Here is an 11,548-nt window from a genome sequence, read left to right as displayed (position 1 = left end):
ATATTAAAAAGGAAATACATTTGTTTAATTTGGGCTTTGTATCAACTTTTTAGGATATTGATTAAAATGCTGGTGCTTTTTTTTTTTTTTTTTTACCCTAGAACCTTTGCAATATCTGGCCAAATGTAGGCTGTAAGTGAAATCAACCTAAAGCCAAGAAATGGAAAACAGAAACAGGAATAAATAGTCCAGTAAAAGCCAAAGGTTTCTAGAGAACGGTGTACCTCGTGGTCGGACAGGTTGCCGTTGAGTCCCTCAGAGTTGGGTCCGTCCCAGGTGGAGATGTAGTTGTCGGTCAGAGCGTCCCACACACTGCAACGAGAAACACACAAACACTCAGAAGAGGAAACACCGAACGAACAGACATCAGGCATCAGTTTTAGTTACTCCAGTGCAAAGAAACTCTGCAGAAAAGAAAAAAAAAGACTATTATTTGGTCTAGATCTGTCCTTAAGCTGAGATTAAAATAAAGTTCCTCACATCATTGTGCGGCACGGCGACTGACAGAGGAGGCGAACAATAGCACTGAGAGAGTCTTGGAGTTTTTCTGTGTGTGTGTGTGTGTGTGTGTGTGTGTGTGTGTGTGTGTGTGTGTGTGTGTGTGTGTGTGTGTGTGTGTGTGTGTGTGTGTGTTTCCTGCTTTGCTTCCAGACGGTCCTGCTGCCCTGCTCCCACTGGCACACGGAGCACAGAGGAGGCCTTTCAGCTCGGCAGCTTACCTCACCGCCGCCTGCCGAGGCTGCAGGCTGAAACTCAAACATTCAATGCACTAGAAAAAAGGCTAGCGAATGATTTTTTTCTTCTTCTTGTTTTTATTCGCCTATAAACGTGGGGAGGATTTGTTGGTTCGTATATTTTACTCATCAATAAAGTTGTTTTTGCGCTTCAAGAAGAAACAGCTGCGTTGCCAAAGCACTTCTTCCCATAGCAGAAGAAAGGCAAGGAGGATAATCAGTTATGTATGTTTGTTTTACAAAATAGCCACATACAGCAAAGCTGATAGAGACGTACCTCAAAAGTCTGGTCACACTTTTCTGATTTTTTTTTTTATTTTTTATTGAAAATACAAACTGAAAACCATTCACACTTGTCCTTCTGCTCCCCCATCGTTTTATAATGAGAAAAGATGAAAAGAAAAGGTAGTTTTTATTTGCAGCTACAGGGCAATCCAAAGTGTTTAATATTATTAAAAAGAAAATAAAGCAACAAATAAGGAAAACATTACATTGCCGTGGCGCCAGGTTGTATGAACTGAAGACAACTCTAATCCAATCAGATGTTGATTTAAAGAAACTCAATCTTTCAGCAAAGTATTGTTTTGCTTTATTATTATTATTATTATTATTATTATTATTATTATTATTATCATCATTATTATAAGTTTTTGGTATTTTCTGCCAATTTTATAATCGTTGTACTGTTTTGTTTTGACCTAACTTATTTTCTGGGGGGTGGTGAGGGGGGGGGGGGTTATCATTATTTATGTACCTGTGACGTTGTGGTCGTTGTTGACCATTTTGGTCAGCTGAGGTTGTTGTAAATATGCTGTACGATCAAACTTTGACTTGACTTCTGCGGTTTTCTGGAGGTTTGTTCCAGAGTAGAGGAGCACAGAACTCAATGCTGCTTCTGCTTCTTGGGGAGGCATTGAACCAGAAGGCGTGAGAAGGTAAATATGACGATATATCTTGGTGCTAAGGCATTCAGTGATCTACAGACAGATCTTGTTGGGACCTCAAAGCATCAGACAGGAAGCCTCCAGTTAGTCCTAAACGCTGCTGTGAGAGTTCGGATGACAGTGCCGTCCTCCTGCCGTCGGTCCTGCAGGGTCTGGAGCTCCACGTTACAAAGCTGTGCTGCTGCGTTTGTGGGCTGGTTGCCACGGATCAGCAGTCATTCTGTTTAATACTGCTCTCTCCATCGGCCTGTTGGCCTGCTATAACTCGTACCAGGCAGCGACTGTGGGGGAATTAAGTCAGAAAGCACCAGAACGGGTTCAGAGCCAAACTGCAGATTAATGTAAAGGACTTCTGCTGGTCTGTGTACCTGCCGGGTTTCTGTTGAATCAGGCGAAGCGGAAATGTTTCTCCTGTGTCACACGATCCTGTCGGCGTTCGGAACATCAATACCGTCTCGCTTTCTATTAATAAATGCTTGTAGGTTGCGCATAAGTAGCACTGATGGAACTAAATAACAAGTGATGGAGAACACTTGATGTCACGATTTACTGTAGATGCCATGAAAAGCATAAAATCAGGACTCTGTTCATTTGTCTGGCCACCACATCGGATGCGGTATCTGCCAGGTTTTCACACGTACAGGTTTTTTTGGGGTTTTTTTGTGCTTTCTTGAGCTGCTTTCACCCTGGCTGAACATTGCTTGGAATCGTGCGTTTCTTTCTTCAAACCCTCCCTTCTCACATCAAAAATCGGGCTATATTTAGAACGATCCGGCTCCGCGAAGAGCAGCGGCGTCTGCGTCTATACGCCTCAGAGCACGCTCACTCAGAGCGGGAGGGCCTGGCAGTCAGCTGGTGGGAGAGGAGAGGCCACGACTGAAGCACAGCCAAAGTTAACCGAGGCGTAGGAAAATTCACACTGAATAATTCAGCAGAGCATCTCAACAAGGTGGCGGAGAGAATCGGGTTCTGACCGACGGAGTGTTTTGGCATATTGTGGCCTTCGCGAGGAATCCTTTGATCCGTTGTTCTGGTTTTGGCGCTGCAGACTCTATTTTTGGTCTCAGTGCCACCGAGTGGTACGAGATGAATGGGTTACAAAATGCTTGTGTTGCTAAGCAGTTAGCCTGAGAAGGAAATGAATGGATGTCCTCTGTGTGAACGCCGTCACCTCAGAGGAGTTTTCCCGTAGAGTTTTAGCATATCAGTATGTTTTTCAGTATTTACTCAAAGCCCTTTTTTTTTAGTAAATGAGTATATTTGGCTGTAGAACAAATTCTGATACACTGCAAAAACAATAAGACACCAACAAATGTGGGGAAAAAGTCTTGTTATAAGTGTAGTAAAACCAAAGATATAAGTATCTTCATAAATATTAAGGAATTATTAACATACAAGTTCCTTTATCTTGCTTAAATGTTACAAGTTTTGCCTTATTTGAAATGCACTAAGATATTCTTTACTAGAAAGTAGAACCAGAATACCTGGTAAGATTTTGTGTTTTTGCAGTGCACTTGTTGAATCGTTGGTTCTAATTTACAGATTTCACTGTAATGTGAGATTAGATGTGTTGCAATCTATACTATCAATTATAACACTGTTAATTATTGTCGATTATTATAAAGAAGTGGCAAATATGTCTTCAATTAAAACCAATTACACTGGCAACAGTTATAAGAATGTGCAGATTGAAGCACTTCCCCTTCAATGATAAAAGAAGAAAACTGATTAAAGTGCATCAAATATGTGAAGTAAGTCATGCTTTGACATACTTGAGTATGTTCACAGTCAGTATATTTCAAGCGTTTTTCAAGATCACATATAAAAAATCTGTTACTTTGGAACGGCTGAGAATCAAATAGTATATTATTGTTAGTGTTTTACTCATATTCTCAAAAATCTAAGCACAATCAAATAGATTTATCTGTCAACAGAGACATTTGTACCTTTTATGTTCTTCCTTACAAAGCATAAACCAATGATATAGTTGATGTGGGCATATCAGGTGACAAATATTTGGATAGTTGCTTATTCTCACATTTTAACTTCAACAGAGACACTGGTCATCTTTATGTGACTTTGAATCTCCATGGAAACATTTTGCCATATAGTGATTCAGGTCATCTTCAGGTGATTGGTACATACATTCTGTCTGAGTTGACCTTTATTCCTGCTTTACTCTGACTCTACATCTTATAATCTGTTTCCAAATGAAACATTTCCAAATGTACAAATGTACTGTTAATCTCCAGCTAAGCCGTTGCCTTCAGGAAGCTCGATCTGCTCTGTCTGCACTGCGGACTGTTTCCAAAAGTGAGATGGCTGTAGTGTTCAGACTCAAATTCGCCAAATGGATCCCAGTTACAAAATGTTTGCTAATTCGCCCCCTTGGATGTTTTACGCTTTTTGTTGCTATTACAAATCAGTTATTATCAATGAAATGAAACCTAAACTCAGAGACACAGAGGACACGCTTCACCACCATGTTTGACGGCTTGCAAGGCATAAAAGTTTAAATTAGGTCAGTAATTCTTGAATATTTATTAGAAAAAATATTAGTTCCACTGGCAGATTTTGTTTTCACTTATAACGGTGCAAAATGTCTTGGAGGAACAATTAGTTTTTATCCATCTTCAAAATAAAAATAGTGACTTAAACATACATTTTGCTAAAAAGCTACTTGGAAGGTAGTTTTGTCTTATTTCATGTGTACTAAGTTGCTTGCACTGGAAACTGGACACTCGGTCAGACTTTCTGTATTTGCTGTGTAATCCCCTATTACGCAATAACAGACCAAGACTAAAAGCCCTGGAGAAATGCCAGGAAGTCTTCCACCAGCCTGACGCTTCACGTCGGTGACTTACTCTTCATCCTGCAGCCGCTCCTCATCCTCCTGGCTGTGGGTCTGGTTCCGGATCGGCGCCAGGCCTTCGGTTTTGGTGTTGTAGTTGTGGAAGCAGACGTTGAGTTTCTCGTCAAACTCGTTGACCAGGTCCTCCATCGACTTGAAGCTCATCATCTCAGAGAAGTTCTCCAGCTCAGAGAAGTCCTCGCGGGTGATGGAGGCCAGCGGGACGGTGGTGGTTGTGGTGGCGCTGGAGTAGGAGGAGTGGTCCTGCTCGTCCATCCGGCAGGGCCGCAGGTCCTCGAACTCCTCGTCCAAGCACACAAGAGGGGCTTCCATGGTGTCCCCTGGCAGGTTGGGCTCTTGTCCTGATAACAAACAGAAGTAAAATCAAATTTAATGGACTGAGTTTGTTGAACATAAAAAAAAACAAAAAAACTACTTAATTTTGAGTTCCAATCATTAACCCCTTAAAGGGGCAATGTTTTGCCTGGCTTGTAATGTCATTTTATAGCATAATTAAATAACTATATTCAGTTGTTATAAAAATAATGCATCCATCATGTATGACTAAAGAGAAATTTCACATCCTAATTTAACGACTTGAAATTGAGACGCTATCTCTTTAAAAGCTCCTCTTCTTTCTGAAACTCTGCCTACAGGAAGTCATCACAACACGACTCCTTCATTAACCCTTTAATAATGTTTTAATCGGTGTCGCACTGAGAAGCAGCTCGTATAAAGAGCTCAGCAGACGAGCAGTTCCACCAGCTGTTTGCTAATTACTGCTAGCTAGTCTGAAGGAGCTGGGTGGGGGCTGGACGGCTGCACCCATCCCACTCAGAAGCTTGGAAAGTGCAACGCCGAGGAGGAATTGTGTCTGAAGGCAGCGCTGGGTCCGACCAGTCCGACCATAATGATGTATAGCTCAAAAAAGTCGACTTTGCATAGTACTGTCCCTTTAAGGAGTCTTTAGCACAAAGAGAAGATCAATCAGAGCTTAGCAGTCTCGGGGGATATTTGTTGGCCCTGTACTGTCTTCTAAATCATGTCTGCTCCACCTCATCTGGACTGGCACCATGATGTCCGGACAAAGGATGGGTGGAGGTAGGTGTGCCAGAAGGGGACCAGGTCCCACTGGGAACCCAACCAGTTGGCTTTTACTGGTGAACAGCTAATTACGTACCCCTACTGGGACTGAACTGATGAGGTGTCAAAGATTCTGGGGCGTGAAATTAAATGGAGGAATCCACCATAAATTACAGTCAGGCTCTCATTGTGCTGCCCTAATTGTTATCGGTAACACAGTGATTATAAGGTAGTTTTAAAACAGGATTTAGACGGGGGGTGGGTGGGGGTTTCTAGCGTCACTGGAAGAAAACATTATTTTTAAAAGTGAGCATCCAATCCTTCCAGCTTTGGTGTAAACGAATCGATTAGGCAGCGACACCCGAGGCCCTCCGAAAACGAGAACATTTTAAACCTTTTCGGTCCATTTGAGCAGAACTTTGTGCCTTCGGTCCGGCTCTTTGACGCGTCATTTCAGTGGACGGGCCTAAATTTCATCCTTTGTGCTTTGCTGGGCCGTGGCCTGGTCTAAGTGTGTGAACACAGGGCAGTCCATTTATAAAACGAGCTTGTGCAAGCCTCTTCTTCCTCGTCATCCTACTCAGCAAAGTGCCGCTTCGTCTGCAGCCGGAGATCGTCTTTCACCGCCTCCCTGTCTCCAGTCTCCATGCCGTCCCGCTGGCTTGTTTGTGCTCGTTTTTTAAAAACGCCTTTCACATCTGGCTCAGGGTTTATGTTTATTTCAAAAAAATTTCAGCTCGGACGATTCAGCGCAAATAAAATGTTGTTAGTGGAGGAGGGTTAGGTTGTCCTGAGACGTCTCTGTAGTTATGCTGCTGTAGGCCTGCCGGAGGACAAACTCAACACTTTTGCTCACTTTCTTCTTCTACTACTCTCCGGTTTACATTACTTGTTGTTATTTCAACTGTTATGTTGTCTCGACGCAGTCTGCCGGGTTTCCTTTGACGGAAAACTTTTTAATACGATTTGAGAAACGAACTGAGCTTAAAACGCTATTCGATAACTAGGATCAGGTGAAATGCATCTATGATTGGACTGAAAGTGTCTTGAGATGATGTTTTATGAATTGGCACTATTTAAGTAAACCAAATGGAATTGAATTAAATCTGGCCTGATTTGTTTACTGCCTGTCAGTAGAGCCAATTAGGAAACTGTGTTTAGCTAAATAAGGAAAACAAACTTGAAAAATTGGTAGTTGGTTATTTTTATGTCCGAGAAACCCATTATAGGAGACACTAATGCCTTTTCAAAAATGTCGTATGGATAAAATAAAAGCAAAATCACTTGTCAAAAGCCTTTTTCAGGCCTCGCTAGGTCAGGTAAGTGAACCAGACATTAACATTACATCACTACCGTTGTATTTTTTTAAAGGAAGCATTTCTATGAGTTTTTGTCCCATCCCTTTTCTTGGAAGGAGCCTTTTGGAGTGTGTGAAGCTCTCAGGTGTGTCTCCCTGCAGGTACGAAGACCAGAATGTCTGGTTTCAACTTCATAGTTTTATCTGGATGTGGGATTTCATCTAAAAGCTCTGATTTCAATGAGGAGCAGAGACGATGACAGAACTGATCTTTAAAAAAAAAAAAAAAAACATGCTTCAATTTCACAGCATAAATATGAACATCCCGTTCATATTTAAAGCACCAGTCTACATACTGCCAGCGTGTTGTTTCTCATTGGTCTAAACGCTGTGATTTCAGTTGAGGTTAACATTCTCAGGACGGAGGCAGAAATTACAAAGAAGCATGGGTTTAGCTGAACGGAGGCAGGAGAAAATGAGGCAGTGGGGGAGGGAAAGAGGAGCAGCGAGGAGAGGAAGGGGAGATGGAGGGAACCATGGTTACAAGATAATGATGACGGCAGAAAGGATGCACACAGAGGTCAGGACTGGACGGACGGACAGCAGGGTGGATGGGACGTAATTGAGTGAAAACGCTGATTACCTGCAGTCAGATGAGCCCCAGATTCTTCTGGCTTTGTGTGTGTGCGAGATCCTCCGAGACCAGGAAGATCTGTTGTTCTGACAAAATAAAAACCCGATGGTGATGATGATGAGAAGCAGCAGTTACATTCATTCCAGTGTAGGAGAAAAACAAAAAACAAAAAAAATAAAACACCCCCAGAGATAAACGACAGCGGCGTGGAGAGGTTGGATCTGTGCTCCTTCCCTCACCCGTTAGCCCACAGCCGCCCTGATCCGTCCTCCCACAGCCCGTTGTTTTCCCAGTCAATAGGCAGTCAGCACCGCTCATACAGAGCCTGCGCACTGCTGGGCCTCTGATGACATCAGCTCCACCCCCCAACCCCAAACCCAACCCAACCATCCCTCCCTCCATCCCTCCCTGCTTTCTCTCCTCTCCTCCTCTCTTTGTTCCTGCCCCTTCCCTGCTTCAGTCCATCCCTAATATTCATGAACGGAGAAAAGGGGGAGACAACGTTAGCAGCATTATTTTTTTTCTCCATCACCTAGCATTTAGAGAAACCGGCTCTTCCTTTGTTGTGTATTCTGAAAGGACACGATGAGACGATGAAGAAATGGCAAACTGAGAAAGCTCCTACACTCAAGATGACTTTAGTACCTTTAATTTCCCAGCGTTATGAAGACTTTTTTTTTATTCGCAAGTCTCTTATTAATAAACAACTGAATACGACAGCTGGAGTCATTATTCGAATACAACACTGGAGAAAAATAGAAGAAATCTTGAAAGAAGATTCTTTCTCCCATAAAACACTTTAAAGCTCCATCAGAGATCTGATTGGTCCAACAGAGGACAGAGGACTTCAGCACCAGACTGCTCTCTGTTTTTTTTTCTCTTCACAGAAGCTATATCTGCTCTGGTCTTTCCATTTAACAGTAGCTGAGTTTCCATTCAGCATAAATTTGCACAAATTGGAATTACAAAATAAATCTGCTTAATGGAAACACGACTATTTCGAAAAAAGACACAAAAAAAGTTTTTTTTGCGCTTGGACGCGGTGATTTTTAAAGTCGTATCAAAATTTGTATATTTCGCAAATTATCAACACACGCTTTTTTAAATCGACACAGTCATGTGACCAATAACCAGACGTTGCTACTGACGGAAAAGACGACGTCAACGACAGGAAGTGGTGGGAGGTTATCAGAGCTGCATGATTTTTAATGACTTATCGGGTGAGCAGATTTATTCATGTGTGATTTTAATTTCATTCCTTCACGTACTCCTCCTATTGATGAAACACTCGTTTCTGTCTCTCTCCCAGCACAACTGAACTGACTTTGTGTGCTGATTAAAATCCTTTAGATTGTACTTCTGGCTTAACGCTCATATATTTAACTGGATCAGTGTTTTTGTGTTTCCACTCTGTCAGCCTGGCAGCAGATGGCCTCCCACACTAACTCAAGCGCAGTCAGCTGACCGCTGCTGACGCTTTCCACAATGACAGACACCTGATGCAACCGGTCGAGTTTCCTTTGAAAGTGTCTTACTAATTTGGATAATAAACTGAGCTTGACTGAATTGCTCAATAGCTAGGATGAAATGCGTTGGGACTGAGTTGACAATACAAAGATGTTGGATATTTAGGGGGTTTTGATGTTTCATTTGCTCTATTTGCTGAGGAGGGACAGTGCACTAATGAACATTTTGAACAACACAATATTCATAATATTAATATAAAGTCAGCATTAGCATAAACCAGCGTGGTAAGACTGATATTTAAGTTTCAAATTCACTCTAGACATTTTATTTTATTTTTTCCTAGTGTAGATTCTCAACTCTACCGTAAAAGAAGATTTTGCTTTGATTTGCTCTCAAATGCAAATATTTTTACACTGGTTTTTTTTGTTTTTTAGAAATTAGTACACAAATTTATTTTGTGTTCATATTATCATGTTATTATGTTTCGAAAGTATTTTTGTTGACACCTACAAACTTGATCTAAATTTCTTGATGAAAGGAAAACCCACAAAAACGCTTAAAAGTCAGGAGTTTGATTATATCGTTCTTAAATACCGTATTTCCGGAGTACAGAGCATACCTCACTACAAGCCGCACCCACAAAGTTAAAAAAAAAAAAAAAAACTGGAAACATACTCCGCACCGGGGCTTATTAGGCGCTGGTATCTCAGCCGCTTCAGTTTTCCACAAGGACTAAGCAGAGAGCTGCGTCTCCAAAGCCGAACCATGGTTTCGTTCACGCCGAGTTTACGTGCAGCGGCTCTACGTGCTGCCAGATCAATAGTTATCAACTTAAAAGCGGCATCATATGAGTTTGAAGAAATTTCTCCGCGGTGCCTGTTGCATGGGCTTGTTCTCAAAGAAAATCAGCACTTTCTTCTTTGACTTCCAATGATTCACTTCCTGCTAAAGAGCCCCCCGGTGGTTGAAGAAAAATCCACAGAAAAGCCACACCGGGCTGTAAGCCGCATGGTTCAAAGCGTGTGGGGGGCGGGGGGAAGTAGGGGTTTATAGTCTGAAAAATACGGTTATTGGTATTGACTGGAATACAGGTCCTGTTTTTACTTGATATCCAAAATGTGCAGCATCACACACCTCAATCCAAGGTTGCAGCACATACTGATACTATAAAATAAAAACACTTACCTTATTCAAGGTTCTTTATGTTGCGAATAAAATCCCTAAGCTCCTCTCTTACAATGTTTCATGCGGGGAAAAAACAGAAAAATATGATTAATGATGTCTGCTTCGTGCAGAGAGTTTGGCTCACTCAGAATCAGATAACAGTCAGTGACTGAGTTTATGGGATGTCTAATCCTTCCTATTATGTCTAAAGCTGCAATGATTTCCTGGACTTTAAAACATTTTGAAACAGAGAGGTAATTTTAGAAACTGGCAAATTGGAATAACAAAAAAAAAAGAAGGTGCTTTCCACTGATTCACTGAACATGTGACGTCAATGCACAGAAGGTTCTGCGCCCACCTGGTACACTTTTCCTTTAAAAATGAACCATCCAAAAGAGAGAAAAACATTATTAGCTTCTTTAACCTGTTGATTCAAGTGAAACAAAAGGAGAAAATGGGGGGGGGGGGAAACAGGCAAGGCCTCCTATTTATACAACAACACAAGTTGCGTCCATGGTTGTGGCACAAATGCGGTACTAATCACCTTTGGGATGTGATGGAGAGGGAGCTTAATATCATGTAAAACCAATAATTGTGATGTGATTAGAGGTTTCAGGGCGCACAGAAATCATAGTTCAGGATCTGCTTCATTTTTAAAGTCACGGGCCTCATCAAAAGGGAGATTATAATTTACTGGGTAACAGGAACAACTTAGCTACATTTCACCCTTCACAGCCTTGAAAATGTTATGGCAAATTTAAAGGTGCCAAAACTTTAAATTTGGAACCAAATTTGGAACCAAGTGGACCTTGGAACCAGAGGAAAGAGAAGTGACAAGTGCTTCAGATGTAAGTGCTTCATTTTATAAGTTTATAAAATTTGTATGAGCACCGCATTGCAGGCATTAGTGATATAAAATATGAATGACAGATCAGTGCATCAAAACAATGCACTGTCTATAAATTAGGTTTACATTTCTTAAACTAGTAATTTTTTTGGCATGGATTAACAAAGGTCTATATGACAATTTGGGTTTCTGGTGGTTTGCTCCAGCAGTTACGCTATAAAAATGAAATGTATCACAGATGTTTATAGAAAAGTGCACCAAGGCGTTGCCTAATTTTTGTTTTATCTCGACGAGTTATACTTTCATACTTTCATAAATTGTCATACCCCGCTGTTTTCAAAAATTATGTGCAGGTGTTCAGAAACCTTCCAGCACACCGGAACAAAGCTTTACTTTGCTGCCATCTAGTGGCATAAACTAATAAATACTTATATAAAGTAAAAAATGAATAACGTGATAACAAAGCTCAGTGAGATTACATATCTACACTTACAAAAATCACTTCAGCACTCTGAATGAATATATAT

General features: G+C 41.3%; 1 protein-coding gene across 1 annotated transcript in view; it reads right to left on the bottom strand.

Moving 5' to 3' along the window:
- The window catches only part of fez1 (fasciculation and elongation protein zeta 1 (zygin I)), a 20,333-nt gene extending 12,446 nt beyond the window's left edge, over window positions 1–7,887 (bottom strand). The window contains exons 1-3 of the mRNA XM_017308526.1: window positions 7,553–7,887; window positions 4,543–4,891; window positions 97–312 (exon numbers count right to left, since the gene is read on the bottom strand). Of these exons, the coding sequence (XP_017164015.1) occupies window positions 97–312; window positions 4,543–4,862 (536 nt within the window). The 5' untranslated portion in view covers window positions 4,863–4,891; window positions 7,553–7,887. The remainder of the gene's footprint in view (window positions 1–96; window positions 313–4,542; window positions 4,892–7,552) is intronic.
- Window positions 7,888–11,548: the final 3,661 nt, after the last annotated feature.

The sequence above is a fragment of the Poecilia reticulata genome, linkage group LG14, assembly GCF_000633615.1.
Source record: "Poecilia reticulata strain Guanapo linkage group LG14, Guppy_female_1.0+MT, whole genome shotgun sequence".
Taxonomy (NCBI): Eukaryota; Metazoa; Chordata; class Actinopteri; order Cyprinodontiformes; family Poeciliidae; genus Poecilia; species Poecilia reticulata.
The sequence above is the reverse complement of the archived record's forward strand: the minus strand, read 5'-3'. Positions and strand labels throughout refer to the sequence as shown.